The sequence below is a fragment of the Triturus cristatus genome, chromosome 5_1, assembly GCF_964204655.1.
Source record: "Triturus cristatus chromosome 5_1, aTriCri1.1, whole genome shotgun sequence".
NCBI classification, from domain to species: domain Eukaryota; kingdom Metazoa; phylum Chordata; class Amphibia; order Caudata; family Salamandridae; genus Triturus; species Triturus cristatus.
In genome coordinates, this window is record NC_140587.1 from 135,413,250 (window position 1) to 135,435,523 (window position 22,274).

Consider the following 22,274-nt stretch of genomic DNA (forward strand, 5'->3'; position numbering starts at 1 on the left):
CACTTGTCAGTAGTGAAAGTATTGCCCACCTCAAATGGCCAGCTGCTTGGATGACCATAAATATAACATATATACACAAGTATGAGAGGCAACACAAAAACAAAGGTATTGTATAATTTCAAAGTGAAAAACTGAATGTTGAGTCCACACAGCAGTTCAGTATTTTCATATGTTCTTTTATTCCTAAGTTCAGTGCAACCAAATCCGCAGCCAACGCGTTTCGCCCAAGCATGGGCTTCTTCAAGGCAAGGTTAATAAAATATAAGCACACGTCAAGAAACTTGCGTAGTAACGTGACGAAAACAGCTGGACCCAGAATTATGTCTTACTAGGTGATTAGCCAGTGAGTATTGTACGTCCGTTTGGTGTGTAACATCAAAAAGTGTATACTGCCAGGCTCTGACTAATCAGATTTTGTGAAACTCAGTGTGTGGAGTTCAGCCGAAGTCCGAGGCGCGATGAGTCCCGTTGTGTTGAAACGGAGTACATATTGCATTGTATTGTAATTGCATTTATATAGTGCTTACTACCTCAGGCGAGGTGTTGAAGCGCTTTTTCGGTGAGTAGCATGCTACTCCGGAACCCATAAAGGATTAATGGTGAATTAGTATGGTAAATATGTACGTAATTTGAGAGGTGGATATGTTAGTCAGTTATTTGGCTTGAGAAGCATAGTGGGGGGATAGAAGAGGGAAAAGGTTAACATTTATATAGCACTTGCTACCCCTGATGAGGTGTTGTAGCACGCTACTCTGGAACCCAAACAGGATTATTGGTAATTAGTATAGGGAAAACTGAAATTGATTTGAGTGGTGGATATGTTAGTTTGTTATTTGGATTTAAAAGGATAGTGGAGGGATAAAAGAGGGAAGGGTCTAGAACTTTTTTTTGTTTTGTTAAATTTTGTTAAATTATTTGTGGAGTTTATAGCCGTGGGAGTGGGTTTGGGGTGAGTAAAGGGGATGTGGAGGGGAGTTAGTATAGGGAAATGTGAAATTGTTATGAAATATGTTCCTTTGCAAATGGCATTCCCATTTGCAAACCAGTTGTTGTGCACATTGAACATACTGATCTGGGAGCATACATGGCACATCTGGTGGGTAAGTCGAGTGATAACGTAGTGATTACTCATACAAAGAGTGGCTTGGCCGGTAACAGAAGCACAGACAGTTATTTGCATAAGTAAAGTAGGTGACATGAGTGTAGGTAGAAACACAAGTTTACAATAACAGAAGCTCCTCTTGCTATTCCATCACCAAGATGTATTTGTGAAGAAATTGAGTATTTTTGTATTTTGAATATGAAATTGTCCAGATGAGTTGCTGTGTTGTTTGTCATGGGCACATATCCAACGTTTGACCTACAGAATGCAAATCTGCTTTAGTGATCTGTTGCCTCCGGGCCCTAACGAGTGATGACTGACCACTATATTATGTTATGGTAACTTTTGGAGCGCAGATGCTGCCAAAGCTTCTTGGTGCTGAGAAGCAAAGCAAGAAGGGCGGAAGCAAAAGGAAATGTAACAAGTGGATTACAAATTAAAAAACGTGTTTTTAAGTAATCGTGTTAAGATAGGAAGATTTTTTATTTTATTTATTTTTTTGCATGAAGGGCTAAGGACGAGTTATTGTATTACTCATGCGGGTGCTTTGTCCATACAGTGTAAAAAAATGGTGTCCGCACATCTTAAGCCCGACCTCTTAGATAGAGGTGGGCGAGCCACTGAAAGCTCAAGCCAGAGGCCCGACTTCGACTCCCCTGGAGGTCCTCTTGGAACCTGGAGCCTAAAATGAACGGAGCTTGCATGTGGCTTCTGCTTCAGCAATTAAAGGAAAACAGGAGAAAGAGATACCCGTCTAGTGGCTGAATTGCACAATGTGAAACAAGAAAACCTGTCATCAATCTTGGCTGCCCAGTCTGCAAATTGTGTGATCCTAGACAAATATTTTATTTCATCGAGCCTCCATTATCACAAATGGCAGCAGCATGCAAGCCACACAAACGCGCCGTGTCTTTGATCTAATAGCCGATAATGGTGCTCCATCTATAATGGGAATCTAGGCCACATACAGGGTGTGCACCACATCTGACTCTTGGTTCGCTAATGGCACTGTCACCAGGGCAGGAATGGTTCTCAGTTGTTTGAAAACTTTCACTTTTAATAAGTACTTCTCATTGCAGAGATGTTACATAATGTCCTACGGAGAAACGCTTCTGCGTGTTACCGAAATACATGACATTTGAAGAGACTGCATCATATTTTACATGATGTTTGATGCATGAGATACATAACAAACATTTTCAGGGCTCGGCTCGTGCATAGGTTTTAGGAGCCGAGCCAGACCCTTGGCTTGGCGCTCCCTGTTAATGTGTTTGTTCGACCACCGCTAGCTCCAGACGCCATGACCCTTTCAGGCAGCATCGTCAGGCGCAGGTACTGGTAATTCACGTTACCTAGAGGAGGTACAAGCTGAGAGAAAAGGAGGAGCGACCCTCTTCGTTTCCAGGGGCGGTGGGTGAGATTTTAAAGTGGTGGGGCGCAAACGAATTAGCATACAGCACCGTAGCGAGCGAGCGCAGCGAGCGAGCCCGAACCCCAAAAGGGGGGTTTGGGGGGGTTACCCCCCCCTAGAAAATATTGAAAAAAAAGAAGAAAAATCAGGCATTTTCAAGCAAATTTGAGAAAGCAGGAAGGTTAATAAAGCAATTGTGAAAGTGCAGTTATTACATTAATAGATGGCATAACATAGGTAGCTGCTTATTCAGTATTACCACAGAGCTTCATACATTCTGTCCTATTATGCTCAGGTGCTGAATTCAGACTATAAGACTCATGGAAATCTCAGCTCTAAGAGTAGAAGAAGTTGCACAGCAGTGTAATTGGAGTAAGTGGGGTAGATTGGAGTAAGTGGGGTAGATTGGAGTAAGTGGGGTAGATTGGAGTAAGTGGGGTAGATTGGGGCGGAGTGGGGTAGATTGGGGCGGAGTGGGGTAGATTGTAGTAGACTGGAGTAGATTGGGGTACATGGGTGTGAAGTGGGCTAGAGTGGGGTGGGGTAGACTGGAGTTGAGCGGGGTAGACTGGTGTATTGGAAAGGGGTAGATTGGAGCGGGGCAGAAAGGGGTGGGGTACATTGGAGTGGAGTTGGGGTAGTCTTGAGAAGAGCGAGTGGAGTTGGGGTGAAGTGGAGTTGGGGTAGACTTGAGAAGACCAGAGCGGGGAAGGCATGGGGTGGGGTAGTTTGCTGTGGAGTAGACTGGAGTGCAAGATTGTGGGAGAGTGGAGTGGGGTAGATTGTAGTAGAGTGGAAAACATTGAGAGGATTGCAGTGAGGTAGATTGCAGTAGGGTAGATAGGCAGACTGGACTGGTGTAGATTGTGGTTGAGTGGATTGGAGTAGATTGTAGTGATGTAGATTGTAGTGGAATGAGGCAGGTTGGGGTGGATTGGCCAGGAGTGGAGAGGGGTAAAGTTGGGTAGACCCTAGTGGGGTAGACTGTAGTGAAGTGAGATAGAGTTGACTGAAATAGATTAGTAAAGAGTGGGGTGGGTAGAGTTAAGAGGGTCAAATGGTGTTGAGTGGCTTAGATTGGAGTGGCATAGAGTGGCATGTCAAAGTCGAGGGGCATGTCTCTGAATCAAAGGGCATAGACTGAAGGAGAGTGTTGCAGAGTGGAGCGGCGTAATGTGGAGTATCCATCGTGTGGTAGCACACTGCCTTTACAGACAACACATTTCCAATTGAAATGACCATAACATTGGTACAGACATGCAGATTTTTAGCGCATAAATGATAATGTGTGGAAATAGCATTGGCTAGTGTATTGTGTTTTCATTGTATTCAAATATTTGTTTCCAGACTCCAATACAAAAATTAACTTCATTATCTATTTATAATTCTAATATAGTGTGAAATATCAGCACTTTTCATATTTGTTGTGTGCTAGAAAAAACCCTTTCCATTTCATAGCAAGATTTCACATAACTCTCTCACTTCGAAGTCAGAGAAAGAAAAGTAAACACCAGGCTCCCAGAATGAAAGCGGCTGACATTTGACCTTTGTATTTCAATAACCAGCAAACGTGACAAGAAAACAAGTGCAAAAGGGTAATAGCTCAGTTCATCACCCAATGAGACAACTGCAAAGCAGAAGCTAAGGCAAACACAGGCAATCACAGATATTGAAGTGCAGTGTCTCACAGTATGCATAATATATCAGAAGCCCACTAGGAAAGGTGCAATAAAGCACACAATACTAGAGATTCATTGTCGACAATCCTAGAGTCACGGAGTAAGTCATTTTGATTACGCTGCCATCAGATTGACCCTAATCATAAAGTGTACATTTTGAATGAATCCCATTCAGCAGAGATTTAGAATATAACATATTTAACACATACCTAATCCAGTATAAAATATTCTCTCATTCGCAAATCTAAGAAAGGTACCTTAAGACATGGAAATACATAAATGCATGATATATGTATTGTATCACAACTAAAGCATTACCCTAAAGTGCTTAAGTGCAATCATGATTATGCGGTGTCAAAGTGTATTCTTCGCTTCTAGCCACACCTTCGCATGACTGCTCTCAGTTCACCAGTCTGTGTGTTTTAATTACTACAGGCCCCCCTGCTGTCCCTGCTCTTGTTAAGGACCCTTGATGCCACAGTGGAAGAATACATTTCAGGAACAATACAGAGCTAGGCAAGCAGAACATTAAAAGAGTGCCGAGCCAGAGTCCAGGCAGTGCTCTGTGTGGTGTATAATTTGCCATGTAAACCTATGCTAAAGGCTCAAATTTTAAAAAGGTAGATTTGTTTAACTTGGATGCGTTTTAGTTCAGAGACCTAGAATTAATTTCTGCATGGACTGGAATTTATGAGAAGTTATTGGTTCTAAATGTCAACTTTGAAACATTCATGCCTGCGAGGACGATGCTTTTAGTGAACCAAGAGGCAAGTCAGCCGTCATGTGAACACTGCATAGGTTTTTATAACATAGGGGGTATTATTAAAGTCTTTTAAACAAATGAGGTTGTTGATGACACATCCTTAATTGAGTTTTAAGGTAGGATGATAACAGAAAAGAAGGCACAGTGAAATAAGTTAATGGGCCAGGGAAACACACATTTTGCCAAGCAGATATACCATTTGAAACCAGGTTTCTTGGTTTTACGTTGCAACATTTAGCCTCTCGATGAGGCGGCGTAGTGACAAACATAAGTGTGTGGGTGACAGAAACCACAAGAAGACTTGGCGTGAAGTTCCAAGAACACTTCTTTCAGAGCCAGAGCTCAACATCTGGCTCTGGCCTTCAAAGGCTCACCTACCTCTACAAAAGTAACTTTGAAATATCCAAAATACTGACATTTTGTTGCAGGATCAGCTTCACAATCATTATAATTATAGTTCCAATTACACCTAAACTGTCAATGACGGTTTCTTCCTGTCGAGGGATGAATCCTCCTGCATGGACACAGCTCCACGAATGACCCTACACTCACACTGGTTCACGATTCCCCCAGCACTCGCACTGGTACTTCGGTTACGCATTTCTCACACAGCTCATCTTTCACGCTTCCCGTCCTGAGACAAGACCACACTGGTCACCCAGTTCTCACATGGGCACCCTATTCACCCTGCACTCACTACTCACCCTGTACTTCCACAGGCATACCTTTCACCCTGCACTCACACTGCTCACTCCGTGTCACCCAGCACTTACACAGGCACACCTAACACAGCATACATTTAATTACCCAACTCTCGTGAAAGTGTACATACTTTGAATATCTGTTCTTCCTGCATTAGTGCATGCCTACTCTCCGTAACTAAAATACCAGTGCAAGAGGGGAAGAGTGCGCTGAGGAATAGCACAGGAAAGAAGACTGAGTGGGAACCAGAGGTGGCTGAGTGGGAGGTGGGATTAGTCTTAGGCCCTGAGGAATCAGCCAAAAGGGAGTAGATAAAGCAGGCAAAGGCTGCTGGAGGGCAGCAGCACAACAGATGAGGTTCAAGCACTGCAACTGTGGCTGTGAGCTTGTGTGGGAATCGAGCAGGGACTGATCGCTAAGGGTATAGCGCAGGTGGGGTGGAAGAAATCCCATGCCCAACACTGAGCCCCAATGGATTTCATAACGACCACTATGAAGGAAGGAATAGGTCACCTACAGCCACAAGTGCTGTTTTGCAGCTTTTGAAGAAATGATGTAGACCGGCATCTAGGCTGGTTTTCATTCTTTTCCTTTAATGCCTTTAGTGCGGCATTTCTACCTGCACACACTGTGCCCTTGACTTCCAATGAAATGTAGAATTCAGTGAATAGTGATTAACGGACTATATAGACTTGGGTGGCACAACGAGTAAAGTTGGTCACTCTGAATACATAACCTTTCTGGTTGAAGGCATGTGCCAGACCCAGTTTAGGGGCTGAGCCACGGCCATAGGGCAGGGGTGGTTCACCTCAGATCTCCTGTAATCTGTCCTACTATGGCTTCGCAAACTAGGCCAAGTACAACCCCTTCAACACGAATTTCAGTGGTACCGCTGGTGAACAGCCACAGGCTTCTCAGGAAAGTAGGGCAGGGGTGTACAAACTGAACGCTCCGCAGCACAAAATTGTAGGTCCAACTCACTGCTTTAATTTGATACGAAAAGGACTTTAATAAACACTTAAAACGGTATATGACAGCAGTTACAAATCAGCCGGCCCAGCATTTCCCCATGTTTCCCCAACCGATCCTACCTGTGTGTCCTCAGTCCTCAGCCACCGTCCAGTCCACGAGTCACGACGACCACGAGGCTCAGGCGACGCGCACGAAGTGAACCCGACCGTTACCGGATCCAAGCAGCACGCTTACCTTACGTCAAGCTCGGCATCCAATCAGGATTGCCCCTGCTCATGCTGCGCGGTGACCGGCCAATCCTGGCGCAGTGGCGCTGCATGCAGCGCCAGGATTGGCTTGGAGGGCATAGTGACTGCTCGCCCTGTCGCCCTTTTGCTGCCAGCGCTGCCGCCAGCAGGTCCTGCACCCCCCCCCCCCCTACTAGCTAATGGGGCCGGCCTGGGTGCGCATGCTCGGGCAAGTTGCTGCCCGAAGTATACATGCGGGGAAAGGGGAAAAAAAAAGTTTTTAGACCTGTCAATCATCCGGCTTCAAATCAATGACCACACCAGCCAGCCCGCCCCCCTGCACACTCCCGATAAAGTCGGGTGCTGCCCGGCGCCGCCGGAATAATGTGCGCAGTAAATGGTAATTTGGACATTATATTTTAATTATTTAACGCGGGTATTATTTAACGCGGGTCCAATCAGCAGGGCTGGTGGGGCTACGCCCCTACGCCCCAATGGACGCACCGCGGCTGTTCGTTTCCCCTCTCCAGCCCTCCCTTTGGAAGTGGGAGGGGTCATGTTTGGGTAAACATTTTGCAGCGTCACCTTTCGTTTATAAAAGTGACGTGCCAGGCTTCCGTGAGGCCTGTCTCAGCCGGATGTGCGTGTTCCACCTGTGCAGGGTGACACCCTCGTGCGCTCTCGCACACTCGCTTTACAACGGCCCTTGTTTTAGTTCCGTTATGATATGCATGAAGTCAGTGTATGAAGACGCAGCACCTAACCCTGCCCCCGGGGCACGCAGGTGCTTCTCTGGGACACCTGTTGCAGATTCACGCTCGCTGCTTGTAAACCAGCTCTGCCGAGGGGCACAGGGCGCGGCTGTGCGGTGCGTAACGGACGGCCGCTGCTCGGGGAATACATGGCCGTGGCCCGCCATTTCCTGCTCAGAACCTTAGCTAGGGAGCACGCGGTGCTGCCCTCTGTGCTGTATGTCACAGCAGCCGCGTGCTAGACATCCAGGGAGCGTGTATATGTTGTTTGCCATTGAGAACTGGTGTGTTGGAACGTGCACCTCTGACCGGCTGCCACAGTGGTTTCTGAGTTGAGGAACGTGTTGGTGCTGTACGTGAACTTGTGCCATGGGTTGAAAGGATTTAGATGTTAGTCACTATTCGTAGGGGTGGTCCTTCTGTCGTGGCCCAGCTGCACGAGTATGTGTGAGGGTCCGTTCCGTCGTAGACCACTTTTTTTTTTTTTTTACGGAGATTTATATAGCGCGAACTTGACCCAAATCGGGTATCGGAGCGCTGTACACAGCACCAGTTACGTTACATGAGGGCACACATTCATTTTTGTTAGGCACAGGGAGATTAAGCGGTTTGCCCAGAATCACAGGATGTTCCGCGTCATTGACGAGACTCAAACCCAGTACCCCAGATTTGAGGTCGACCTCCCTAGCCGTTAGGCCAACTCCTCTCGCCAACTTGCACGAGTATGGGTGAGGGTCCGTTCCGTCGTAGCCCACCTGCACGGGAGGTGTGTGTGAGGGCCCCCAGTACAGGCGTTGGGTGATAATTTGCCCCGGGGCCGTGCTCTGCTGTTTGTCAGAGGAGGGGCTATGTTAAGGTAGGGGGGCTGTCATTCCTTAGCTCTTGCAAACGTGGACCGGAAACGAGCGATGCTGGTGTGCTGTGTATTACTGTACTGCGGATGGGTGGGGGGGATGCGCTCCGCCTGATTTTGCGCCCCCTGTTGTTCGTCAACAAAAGCCTCTCTTTGGGCTTGTTCTATGCTCTGTGTTACCCAAGATCCTCGTCATTTAATTGTATTTGTTTATGCGGTTTGCTTCGGGGTGTACTTACCAAGGAGTTGGTGGTGGTGCTGTGCTGTTTTCACATAAAGTGCCAGGGCTCACTGTTCTCGTATACATGGCCGGGGAAGGGGGGCTTTGTGACTTGGCGAGTGGAGTGCTGTTGAACGTGGGTATGTGGGTCTGCTGTGCTCTGTCACATAGGGCCTGATCTAGGGCGACACGCACACCTATCTCGCTGTTTTATCTCGAGAACTTGCACTTGAAGTGTGTAGCTCTATTTCATACCAGACTCTGTCTAGTGAATGTTCGGTGCCGCTGTGCTGTTTGCACGTGGGGCCGGTTTTCTCCCCACCCGGCCCGGTTTTCTCCCCACCCGGCCCCGTTTTCTCCCCACCCGGCCCCTTCTTGTATGGACTGAAGTATCTGGAGGGGGGCTCTCGTCGAGAGTTTAGGGCTCGCAAGGGTTGGCCCGACCTCATTACGAGCATTGGGGACGGGGCGTGCGGTGGATGAGGGCGGACATGAGCAACACTTTCACTTTAAGTGCCCGCCCCACTCTGTCTCGGAGCTCCTTACCCGTTTTCCATGTGCCTCCCCTGCCCCCGGGCCTGCGAGCCTCTTCCAGGTGCGCACCCTGCCCCAGTGACCCTAAACGTCTCACCCGGCATACCTCAGAGATTGTAGGGCGGGGGTTCGTTCTGCCCCCGAGGAATGACTTGTCGGAGGCGGGGCCTTGCCACTCTCCGTGCCCAGGAAGTGATCTGTGCCGCGGGATGCTGCCGAAGTGGCACGTCTGATACACCTCACTGCGGGTTACCCCGTGCACCCCTTGGTCACCCTGTAAATCTGTCCGTTTCGGTTTACCCCGAAACCTGTCATTGTTGCCCCTGTTTTCCCTAATGAAGGTCCCTCTAGCGCTCTGTGACCCCCCCCCCCTGCACCACAGACCTTGTATCACAGACCCCCTTCCCACATGCCCTAGTCTCAGAGGACGACCGCCTTGTCCCCGGGGGGTGGGTGCTTGGAATTCCCTCTGCAGCCTTCAAGGCGCGCAGCTGCTCTCAGGGCGCGAGGATCCCTTTACCAGCATCACGCACTTCTCACACGACCACGCTCGATTCGAAAAGGGCAAAGTTCAAGGTCATTGGAATAACGCCCTCGAAAAGTCAGGCCCCCTACCCATTTCAAAACCCTCGTGTGTCTACACAGTCTGTAGAGTCTGGGCAGACTCTGCTCCTGGCCACACCCTCTAGCTGTTAATGCTCCGGCGTCTTGTGGCTTCAAGGGTGACCCCAGCAGGAGAGTATAAGAAATGCAAAAAGAACAGGTGATGGATGGAATGCTGAACAAATCAAACATTCACCCCAGTCACAGGTCTGGGTTAAATTCATTGTTTTTTTTGCTCGCCACACCGTTCCAGTTTGGACCTAGCCATATGCAGACCAGTCTTGAGCCTGCAATCCAGCCCGAAGTGCCAGGGTAAGGTCCTCCCTGGACCCGAAATGAGCATCCGGAGACCGGTTTAATGGATTCACCCCTCATCAGCCAGGATAGCTTGACTCCAGTGGCACTGCAAGCACGTCTGGCATACCCTTCCCACAATTTGACAATTGAAAAAAGGAGAGATGATGGACGGAATGCTGAAGAAATCAAACATTCACCCCCAGTCACAGATCTGGGTTGAGTGGGAAGGGTTTGCCCAGACATGGGTCTCGTGCTCGCTACGGTACTGGAGTCAAGCTAGCTTGGCTGATGAGGGGTGATGCCCCGAAACCGGTCCCAGGATGCTTGTTTCTGGTCCGGGGAGGACCTGGCCTGGCAGTTCAGGGCAGGACTGTTCCCATGAGGCACAGGGTCAGACTGATTTGCATATGGCTTGGTCCAAACTGGGGTGGCGTGGTGAGCAAAAGAACGATGGATTCAACCCAGATCTTTGTGACTGGGGGTGAATGTTTCGTTTGTTCTGCATTCCGTCCATCAATTGTGTGTTTTTTTGCTTCGGAGAGTATAAGAAAGGCAAGTGAAACATCTGAGGCTAGAGTGAGGTAAGCGCGTCCGTGGCCTGCTGCGTCACAGCTCTGGGCAAGCAGCACTACTGACCTCATGCCAGTACCCCTACACCGAGGGAGCCGGTGAATCCTCTGCCGGTGCCAGCTGGGTTGAAATGGGCAACGACAAGCAGAAAATACGACTTGGCAAAGTTTCAGTGGGGCAGTGTGCTCTCCGCGTGGGCACTAGGGGGCATCTAATGGGCGGGATGCCCATGCAATCTTTCCAACCTGTGTAAAGGCATGGAGACCGCGTAGAGTCCATATTTTTCGCAAACGTGCCCCATAAAGATGCCATGAGAGCGCTTCGACTGCTTCCTGCTCCAAGTGGGCAGCCAGAAATACCAGGTCTGCTACCCCTCACAGTGCACCCAGGCAAGTTCTGAACAATTTACTCATCACTGGGGAAGGCCGTATTGGCCTGCTGGGATATGAGTAATCCTCTGCCCAAGATCACACATCGCGCCTGTCTGCCGTGTGGCAGTCCCCTAACAACGTACACTCACATTAACATAGGCCCGCCGGGATGACTAACTGCTTGCCTCAGATCACATGGCGCGGACCGTGCAGACTTACAAAAAGGATGTAAGTAACCACGTAAGCACAGGATCCGGTGTGAAATGTGCCTGAAAACAGTTGCTTAGATTTTAATGCACTCGCGCAAAATGTAATCCCACCGGCATTGGGCGACTCGCCCAAGATCACACCCTGAGTCCTGTCGACAGCACTGGAACTGGAGCCCACAGAGGTACTGTCACAACGCATCTTCCACACTTCAACGGCCCAGTCCATTCTCCTTCAGCCCACCCCCCCAGCTGGGATTGACAGCAGCAGGTTCGCCCCCATGCTCTCTGGGCTGGCCCGGAATGAATGGGCCCGGCGCCGGCAGCAGAGAGGCTGAATCAGTGCCTGAGGTTAGGAGTGAGCCGGCCCTGCCCTCCCTCCTCGCGGCCGGCCCTGCCCTCCTCTCGGCCGGCCCTGCCCCCTTCCCTCCCCGTCTCCTTCTGGGGCGTGTGTGCAGATGTGACTGCGCCTCTCATTCTGTCTTGGGCTGGGTATATCCGCTCCATGTGCGGCTGCCCGTCCTTCCCGGCACTTCACCGGCGGCTCCTTGGCACCGGAACCGGCCACCCTGCGCCCGCAGCCTGGAAAGCCTGACTCCGCCCCGCTGACAGCTGTTCCCGGGACCCGGCACTGTCCCCCAGCCCCTCTGCTGGCACCACGCGTGTTCCGGGCCGGCCCCTGCCGCAGCCGCGCGCACACTCATACTTCATAATTATTCCTGGAGCTCACAACGTCAGGACGTTGGCACACGTTTGCGCCCTCGAGCAGCCGGATCCGCCTGCTCTTTCCTGCTCCTTGCAGTTTCTTTCCGGGTTCTCGCGGGCACCGGGTGCCCAAGAAGGCCTGAAAGATGGTGGCGGGCATGCTCATGCCACTGGACCAGCTGAGGGCAATCTACGAGGTGCTCTTCCGTGACGGGGTGATGATGGCCAAGAAGGACAAGCGGCCGCAGAGCTTCCATGCCCAGGTGCCAGGGGTTACCAACCTCCAGGTGGCACGGGCCATGGGCTCTCTCAAGTCGCGGGGCTACGTGCGGGAGACCTTCGTCTGGCGCCACTTCTACTGGTACCTCAACAACGAGGGCATCGTCTACTTACGCCAGTACTTGAACCTGCCACCTGAGATCGTGCCAGCATCCCTGCAGAGAGTGCGCCGGCAAGTGGCTGTGGCGGTGCCAGGCCGGGCAGCTGGGCCACCCCATGTGCAGCGGATCCAGGGCCCAACCAGCTATGCCCCGAAGTCCAGCGAGAGTTGGGGAGCCAGACAAGAACGCCAGGATTACCGTCGGAAGGAGGAGGTTGAGGACCTAAGCTTGACCACGGCCACCATGATGGGGTTGTCCAAGGGCCCTGGTGCCTATCTCCAGACCGCGGCCCGGGGCCGTGGTTCTAGACATCAGTTTCAGGAGTATCATCAAAAAGAGGAGGAAATGGTTCAAGAGAGAGTTGCATCCATGTCGACAATGTCCAAAGACCCAACTAGCCTGTCTAGGCCAATGGAGAGTCGCGGAACAAGGCAAGAACGCCAAGAGTACCATACAAAAGAGGAGGAAACATTCCATGTGAAGAGAGTATCCATGGCAACGGTGTCCAAAGAAGCCATCTCCAATATCGCAATGTCGGTGGAGAGCAGCGGGCCCAAAACAGAGCGCCAGGAGTATCGGCGTAAAGAGGAGACAACCTCCACAGTGGCTAAGTTCAAAGGCCCAATGAGCGATGTTCAAAAGGCTAATGAGAGACACGGCCTTAAAGGGCCTAAGAACCAGGCGATTGAAAAGGTCTCTGTGGAAGTGTCCAAGGGATCCTCCAACCAGGAGCCGAAGGCCAGAGACAGCAAACCTTTGCAGAAGAGTCATCAAAAACAGGAAGTAGAAGAGGTCCCCTTAGAAGGGTCTAAAGGTGTGACTAGCAATGTGCCAAAGACTGAGGAGAACCAGGGATCAAGGCAACCGCAAAGGAAGAACCAAACACAAGTAGAAAAAGAAGAGAAGAGAGTAGAGATTGAGTTCTACAAAGGCACAGTCAACGATGTCCCAAAAGGAGATGGGAGCAAAGAACTGGTAAAAGACCAGAAACAGGTAGTTAAAGAGACCAAAGTGACCACGACAACTGAGGTTGTGTCTAGTACCTTGACCAACAATGCAACAAAGGCCGAAGAGATCCAAGAATCCAAACAGTCGAAGAAGAACCGTAAGAAAGCGGGCAAAGAAGAGGCAATTGTATCGAAGGTCCCAACCAGTGATGGTCCAACGACTGGTGATCAAAAACGGATGGTGACTCCTGAAGACACCAAGGAGGTTCAGAGGGAGGCTGAAGCTAAAATTGGCCTGTCCATGGAGCCAACAAGTCTTGTACCAGAGACCGAGGAGATCCAGGGATCAAAAAAACTGTCAAAGAAGAACCGTAAGAATTTGGAAAAAGAGGCTGATGTGGAGACAACGCTTACGGCTGGAGAGCTCAAAGGCCCAGCCAGCGACGTCTCAAAGGGGGATAAGAGTGAAGAAATGCTGAAGAGTGTTCAGAACCAGGAACTAGGTGATCTCCACCTGGAAAAAGCTGCAATCATTGAAGAGGCCCATGAGTCGAAACTACAGCTGAAGAAGAAAAACAAGAGAGCTGAACTGGAAGAGTCGCGTGAGGAATTGGTACCTATGGCTGAAGGACCCAAGGATTCTTCCAGTGATGTTCCGAAAGCAGGCGAGAGCAAAGGTTCAAAGCAGAAGGAAAAGCGTCGGAAAAAGGAGCTGGGAGAGATCTGCACAGAGAAGGTATCCGAGGAACCAGTCCTCAAGAGCCCTGTCAGTGATGTCCTAAATGCTGATGAAAGTATACCATCAAAGGAGAAGAAGCAGACCCAGGAAACTGAAGAGGTCACCATGGTGACAGAGCCAATGGTGTCTGCATCAAGGGACAAGGCTAGTGCGACCCAAAAATCCAAAGAGAATCGAAAATCGAAAAAAACACTGGAGAGAAAGGCAGAGACTGAAATTGGTGGAGCGGGCGGGGTGTCCACCAGCTGTGTCCCAGAATCCACCGAAATTCAAAGAGCTGATCCAGCGCCAAAGGACAAGTCTCCAAAACAAGGGTTAGAAAATGTCAGCAGTGAGACCAGTTGTTATGCAAACGCACCAGACGGTCTTACGAGCAGTGTTTCAAAGTCTTCTCAGATTCAGGACACAAAACCAGGCATTCACCATCCGGAGGAGACCAAATGGTTCCACACAGAGATCATATCAGTTGAAACCACCAGCAGGATCTCAAAGACTGTGGAGGGCCAAGAATGCAGGCAGATGTCTGAAGAGCATAATGTAAGCGAGCATCGCCTCGACCATCGGCAAGAGAAGGCTAGAGATGTCCTCATGGACCACATATCCACACCGGTAGCGCCCAAGGAGGAAGAGTCTGATCTCTTGGATACAGATGCGGAACTAAGGTTAGGACAGGAGCCCACCAAGACAAATAAGAACACATTCCACGTGAAGTCGGTGCACATGGTGGCAGTGTCCTCATCTCCGAGTAGTACTGTTCAACAAGCTACTAAAAGCCTGGAAACCAAGGTAGAGCTGGAGAGGACACTGTTGAAAGATGTCGGTGTTGACACTCTACAAACGGTGGACCTAACAAGAGATGCTCCAACGATGGAAGAGACGTTTGGATCAGAACAAGAGCCACAGGCGAACTGCCAGATAGACGCTGGTCAAGAGGTTCATCCAGAAGCTGAAGTGATGGTGGACTCAAGCAGTGAAACCTCGGTGCAGGCTCCTGAAATCAAACAACAGCTTCACAGGAACCTCCCGCGCGAGGAACACCAGCAGGCCAAAGAAGAGAATGCCCCAGTGGTTTGCCCAATCAGTGATGCCACAAAAGCACAGGAGATTCATGGACCAGTCCCTCGGGAGAAGGTCCAGGAAAGTCAGAAGGACACCCCCTCTGGAATGGAGTCTATAGTACATCCGACCAGTGATGAATCGAAGAAAGAGGTGATCGGGGAATCTACAAAAGAGCCCCAGATGAACCTCCAGGAAGAGACAAAAGAAGAAATTCAAACTCAGGAAGCGCCTTCACTGGTCTCTGCCAGCGGCACCCCAGAAACTAAGGAGCTAGAAGGGCCCAACGAGATCCAAGTGGATTCAGAAGCTAGAGACGCAATTAGTGAAGTAGCAAAGGCAGAAGAGATCCATGAGCCAGAAAAGCCGAAGGAGATCCAATTGGAGCCAGTAGAGCCACCAGTTGATCAATCCAGTGAAGCCCCTAAGCTAGAGGAGATCTCCAGATCAGGACAAGAGCTGCAGAGGAGCTCCCAGGAAGTGATGAATGAGGATCCCACGGAGAGCGCAGCCACTGTAGACCACACGATCTATGCTCGAGTAACCAAGGTGGCTTGTGAGCTTCAAGAGCTTCAGGAGATCTTTCAAGAAGAAGAGGCCGAGGAGGTCCCCATGAAGTCTGTTCTACGAGTGTGCCCGGCCAGAGCTTCTCCGGAGATGGAGAAGACCTCTGGGTCCAAGCACGCGTCCCGGGAGAACTTCCAGGAGGTGGAGGCTGAGCTCCGGACTAAGACGATAACCAGAGAGGAGCTGGCCATCACTACTCAAAAGGTGGGAGAGGCCCAGGTTCTAGGACAGGCGCTCCAGAGTAACTTCCAGGAAGTGAACAATGACCTGACCCTCGAGGCTTCCACCATGGTGAACTCTACCACTGGTGCTCCCACGGCAGGGGAGGCCTCGGGGCCAGGACACAAGCCTGTGGACACCTTCCGGGAAGTGGAGATTGAGTTCCGCAGTAAGACGGTAGTCACGGTGGGCTCGGCCAGTGGCCAATCAGAGGGAGGCGAGAGCCAAGAGCCCCAGGAGAACTTCAAGGAAGAGGTGCCTGAGAAGGACCGGGCAGAGTCTGTACCCAAGGAGGGGGCATCGCAGGAGCCCCCTGGCACCACCCCTGAGGAAGGTAAGTCTTCTAACCCATGCATTTTACTTGGAATCGCTGTGACCTCACCTCAGATGGGACAGGTGAGGCTGTGAAAGGGCAGGTCACAGGTGGGCGGAGGCTGTGAAGGTGCAGGTCACAGGTGGGCGGAGGCTGTGAAGGTGCAGGTGGGCGGAGGATTTGAAACGGGCAGATGGGTGGGAGCTGTGAAGGGGCATCCTTTCATCTTCTGCGTTGCTAACTACGTAAACTTGCTGGGAGAGCGGGAAAGAAGGAGTGAGGCAAAGCCAGAGAGACCAAGGGGGAGATATATTGTAAAGGCGGCGCTCTGGGGAAATTTGACTCGGTCTGGATTGAGTTACTGGAGCGGGGGGAGGGGCGGTATAGCACTGCTGAAAGGCTGCACTGCACACTGGAGAGGGAGGAAAGAGCGAGACATGAATGAGGCGAGACCGAGGGGAGAAAAAAACGGGGGCAAGAGAGCCACCGGAAGTGAGACCTAGTAGGAAAGGGAGATGACCAGCGAGAGACACCTGTCAGAGACAGGAGTGAGCCCGTCCAGGGAGGGAGACGGCGAGAGGCACAGGGTCTCCTGATGGCATGCTGGGGTGAAGGGCCTCTTGGAGTGGGACGTGTGGAGAGTGAGGGTGGGCCCGCCGCTTGGGAGGGAGAAACATGTTAGTGTATATCGATGTGTGAGACTTCAGTTAGAATGAGACCCTGTTCTCGGCATATATGGAGAGTGGGACACGAGGACGGAGGGTGAGGAGGAGGGGCGAGTGCGGAGTGGGAGGGGGGGCGCCTGCACCTCCCTCTCAGGGCTGTCTTCAATGCCTGACGCAAACCACCTGGACAGGCCTCATGAAGCGCCCCTCAGTTCGCTCCTCTCTGTCTCCTCCCACCTTCTCTGGTGACACCCTCCCATTGTGTCTTTCCCGTCCATGCCCCGCCCGTCCCCATTTCTCGCCTGCTCTGTTTCGATAAATCACACACTCGCCCTCCCACTTTAACTTTCTTCCCTCCATGACTCTCTTTTCCTCAGTTTGGCGCCACGTTTCTACTATTTATTTACCCCAACACTACTTGCTCCGGGGCATCGTCGCTTTCTCCACTTCTAAGCGCCTTGTTAGTATTGATTTCCCTGGGGCGTAAATTCCGGTGGACAAGGGAGGATGATATACCCCCCTAATTGTATTTTCTATTAAGCAGTGTGGTACAGGTGCTTTCAGTCGGGTATAGCGATCGATGTCTGTCGGATTTCACGTTGAGTTTTAATACGCACACACACTCCCTCACTCTGTTTTGAAAGTTTCAAACATGTTTAATTTACCAAATATTGTGTTTCTCTTTTAGTGCCCCCTCCAATCCGCATTCCTCTCCCTTTCCACTGCCCCTCGCCCCAATCTTACTGACCAAGCTACGCCCATTGGATTTTCACCTCCAAAGCGCCTGTAAACAGTGCACCATCAGCCGTAAATGTGTACCAGAGACGAGAACAGATGCTCGAATGAATTATTTGAGTGAATAAAACGAATGAATAGCGTAACATGTGTATTTGTAAAGCGCACGTTCACCCAGGAGCATCTTGGTGCTGAGTAACAGATGTTCGTTGTTACCCAACGGTACTCATTTAGATGAATGAACAAGTGAATGATCGGCGCGGAGTCCAGCAAACCCCAGCCACGCACTACATCTCCTTACACCAGCCTCTAGCTCCTCGCTAGAGGCTGGGGTCAGGAGATGTAGTGCTTCTCATCCAGTGCCACGAGGCGGTGGGCAGTTGGAGCCGAGTGTGGCGTGGGGCACCCGCTAATGACGTCACGCTGCCTGTGTGCACGTGCCGCCTCTGTCTGCCTTCCTTCTCTGTTAAGGTTGTGGGCCAGGACACGAGTCCAGCCCCTCAAACACTTTATGCAGCAGTACGATGTCACTGTCCTGTTTATTACCCGCCCGGCATGTGATATGCACGTGAATGATTAAAACAAACAGAGAGGTGTGGATTTAACCCTGACACGTCCACGTATGAGCAGAGCTCCAGGTCCGATCCGTGGCACTGACGCTGGCATCTGGAGCCTTGCACAGCAGTCCTCACAGCAGAGGCATCTGTCCCGAATACTGAGGGGCGGGTAACTAATGTGTTTGAAAACTCTGTTACAGTGCCAGGAGCCCACCCCAGTCACCATGTGGGGCACGGCCTTAGGCAGCAGTCCCAGACCGTCACATGCAAGTGCCCCCCTTGAGAGTCAGAAATCCACAGAACGCACCTGTGGAAATTATGCTGTTCAATAATCTGCACCCCCAAAATCTAAAGCTTCAAACCAAAGAAGACCGATTAGGCCTTTAGCATCATGTTTGCTAAAATCCACCCCCTGTGACCAATGCACCCCCGCTTTGAAAGGAGGAGCTGACGCGGCCGTGCGGAGGCCTCTGTGCTGCCAGGGTGGCCTCTGTGCTGCCTGATGCCCACATGGCACCAGGCACGGCACCTCCTGGTACTGTCATGGCACCCACATGGCATGGATCTTCCCTGTGTTCATATGGTTTGACCCTTCTTGTATCTATGGTAGCAGTTGGCCAGATGGCCTTGTCATGAGTGAGTCAGCTCATTTAGAAGAGTGGCTTGGGCAAGGTCCGTGCCTGTCCCCACCGGTTCAAATTAAGCATTGGCGCCTGCTGCTCTCCAGTGACTGCCTCTGGGGACAAGAACTGTACTCGGAATTAAAAACTCCAGCATATGAGGACTCACCCTGTTTAAATTGGCGCCCTTCCATTATGTGGCAACATAATTCGCCCGAAGCGCTATGTGTCCAGGTGTCCAGTTGTTATCTAGCTCGGAAGTGCACCAGATTGCTTTGGAGTGCACCCATCAGTTATACGGTCTGATGAGGGTCAGGTCGTATGTAATGTTTGCACCTAGGTCTGAGATGGAAGGTTGGGTCTCTAAAGCCCTCACCCTGGCTCTCAGAGTAGCTTAGTCCAGCTTTAGAGTTCTAGCTCATAGAAGGCGGTGTAAAGGCTTATCCAGCTATAAAATAACGCAGTTGATTTTCACACCATATATTAAGCATCAACCTCCAAGGGCAACTGCTTTTCATGGCGCCAAGAAGCCTTTTTGAGGTACGTGTGCTTAATAAGTACATTAACACACGAGACCAAAGGACGAGCTATTTAATGAACACATTAGATTGTGAGAACAGACAGAATGAGAGAGAACAGGCACAGCTTGAAGTTCTCGGGCCTTCCTCTGAAGAGATGTCCACTTAAACGATCATAGGGTTCTGGTATATATTGGGCACTTATCCTATGGAATTTCAGTACTGCGGACAGCTCCAGCGCTGGCATTGAGCTGAAAAGCTTTAACTTTGGGTCAGAGTGGGCCATGACCGTCCTCAGGCGGTAGGGCAGAGGAAGGCCTTTGTATAAGGGAGTACATGACAAATGGACTTCAAAACTTATTTAGCAAACGAATGCACTCTGAAAAAAGCAGCTTATTGGCATTGCCAAGCAATTGTACCCAGCTATACTAGGATTGGGATGAGAACATTAAATTATCCTTGTCCACAAAAATGTCAGAAGTCAATATGGCTGAATTTAAAAATTAAATAAAGGTCCACATTTGTGAGGACATTCTTTTGTGGCAGACATATTTTGGTGTTTGTTTTCCCAAAGTTTGTTTTTGCTGTCTTGTGTTTTTTTCTCCATATGGAGCGGTATACCCTGCAGTAGTGAGTGTGTGTGTGTGTGTGTGGGGGGGGGGGGGGTGGGGGGGTCTTTCGTGCCTTCATGGCTTTCTTATGCTTTTCACGATTCTTTGAAGGGCCAGAGACGCGGGGTCCACATTTTTCATGTTGATGTGTTTGGTATTTCCACTGGCAGTTAAAGTTCTAAAAACAGTGCAATTTTACATCCGAATCAGGTGGGACCCTCCTCCATAGACCTTGCTTCTAGTAAATAAAAAGGTCATGGGATCAACGAAGTCGGGAAGGATTTCGAAAGAGTGGATCTGCATGTGAGGGTAAAGGGTGGCAGGCTGTACCACCTTTCTTGTTTTAAGAGTCACCCCTGTCCTCCTGCCGCTTTAATCTTTAGTGGGAAGTTGCAGCAGGTGGTACCCTGTGCCCCAGTAGATTGCAGGAGTGTGCCACCCTGTCCCCCAAAGCATTTAAAAGTGGACTTGTAGCAGATGGGTCGCTGTGCCCCACTGCATGTCAGTGGTGGCACGCAGCAGGTGCCGTCCTGTTCCCCAGTGCAAGCATCTCTCACACACACCTCAGCTGCAGCGGGACAGTGTCAGTGCAAGCATCTGTCACACACAGACCAGCTGCAGCATGGGCAGGGTCAGTGCAAGTGCCTCTCACACACCAGCTGAGCAGGAGCTGTGTCCGTGCAAGCATCTGTCACACACAGACCAGCTGCAGCATGGGCAGGGTCAGTGCAAGTGCCTCTCACACACCAGCTGAGCAGGTGCTGTGTCCGTGCAAGCGTGTGTCACACATAGACCAGCTCCAGCGTGGACAGTGTCAGTGCAAGCTTCTCTCACACACAGAGCAGCTGCAACAGGGTCACGGTCAGTGCAAGAGTATCTCACACACAGACCAGCTGCACCATGGACATTGTCAGTACAAGCTTCTATCATACGCAGACCAGCTGCAGCATGGACAGTGCCGGTGCAAGCTTCTTTCACTCACAGACCAGCTGCAGCATGGACAGGGTCAGTACAAGCATCTCTGACACACAGACCAGCTGCAGCATGGACAGTGTCAGTGCAAGCTTCTCTCACACACAGAACAGCTGCAGCGGGGTCAGTATCAGTGCAAGCGTCTATCGCGCACACCAGCTACAGCAGGGCAGTGTCAGTGCAACCATCTGTGTCTCTCACACACAGAGCAGCAGAAGTGGGGGCAGTGTCAGTGCAAGATTCTCTCACACACAGACCAGCTGCACACTGGCAGTGTCAGTGCAAGTCTCTCTCACACACAGACCAGCTGCAGCATGGAAATTGTCTGTGCAAGCATCTCTCACACAGGCAAGTCCGGACTGGGAACTGAAAAGAGCCCTGTCAAACTGCTCGGCCGGCCCCCCTGTGGGGCAGGGGGGTGCAGCCGAGCTGTTTGCTAGTGCCGGTTTTGGCCTATTTTGTCACAGGGGACCAAAATTGCTGGACCCCGGTAACAAAAACGACCCCCTAGAGACCCCAAATCGGCCCTGCACACAGACCAGCTACGGCAGGGGCAGTGCAAGCATCTCTCATACACAAGCTTCAGCGGGGGCAGAGTCCATGCAAGCTGCTTTCACACACATACCAGCTACAGCATGGACAGTGTCTGTGCAATCATCTCTCACACACTCAGACCAGCTGCAGCATGGATATTGCCAGTGCAAGTGTCTCTCGCACACACCAGCTGCAGCATGGACAGTGTCAGTGCAAGTGTTTCTCCAACACCAGCTACAGCAGGAGCAGTGATGGTCCAAGCTTCTCTCACATACAAGCTGACCAGGGGAGTTTCAGTGCAAGCTTCTCTAACACACTGACAAGCTGGAGAGGGGGCAGTGTCAGTGCAAGTGTCTCACACACAGACCAACTGCAGCATGGGCAGTGTCAGTGCAAGGGTTTCTCACACACAGACCAACTGCATCATTGACAGTGGCAGTGCAAGAGTCTCTCGCACACCAGCTGCAGCAGGGGCAGTGATGGTGTAAGCTTCTCTCACACACCAACTTAACAGGGGCAGTCTCGATGCAAGTATCTCTCACACACAGACCAGCTGAAGAAGGGGCAGTGCAAGCTTCTCACACACACTGACGAGCTGCAGCGAGGACAGTGTCCATGCAAGCATCTCTCACACACCAGCTGCAGTGGAGGGCAGTGACAGTGCAAGCCTCTCTCATACACCAACTGCAGTGGAGGGCAGTGACAGTGCAAGCATCTCTCACGCACAGACCAGCTGCAGCCTGGGCAGTGCCAGTACAAGTGTCTCCCACACACAGATCAGAGGCAGCAGGGGCAGTGTCAGTGCAAGCATCTCTCACACACAGACCAGCTGCAGCATGGACCGTGTCAATGAAGTGTCTCTCATACACCAGCT

General features: G+C 50.9%; 1 protein-coding gene across 9 annotated transcripts in view; it reads left to right on the top strand.

Annotated features, from left to right (window-relative positions):
* The first annotated feature begins 11,521 nt into the window (after positions 1–11,521).
* The window catches only part of PLEC (plectin), a 404,008-nt gene continuing 393,255 nt past the window's right edge, over positions 11,522–22,274 (top strand). For all 9 annotated transcript variants that reach the window (XM_085604582.1, XM_085604583.1, XM_085604587.1 and 6 more), the window contains exon 1: positions 11,522–16,209. In XM_085604582.1, the coding sequence (XP_085460708.1) occupies positions 12,114–16,209 (4,096 nt within the window). In that variant the 5' untranslated portion in view covers positions 11,522–12,113. The remainder of the gene's footprint in view (positions 16,210–22,274) is intronic.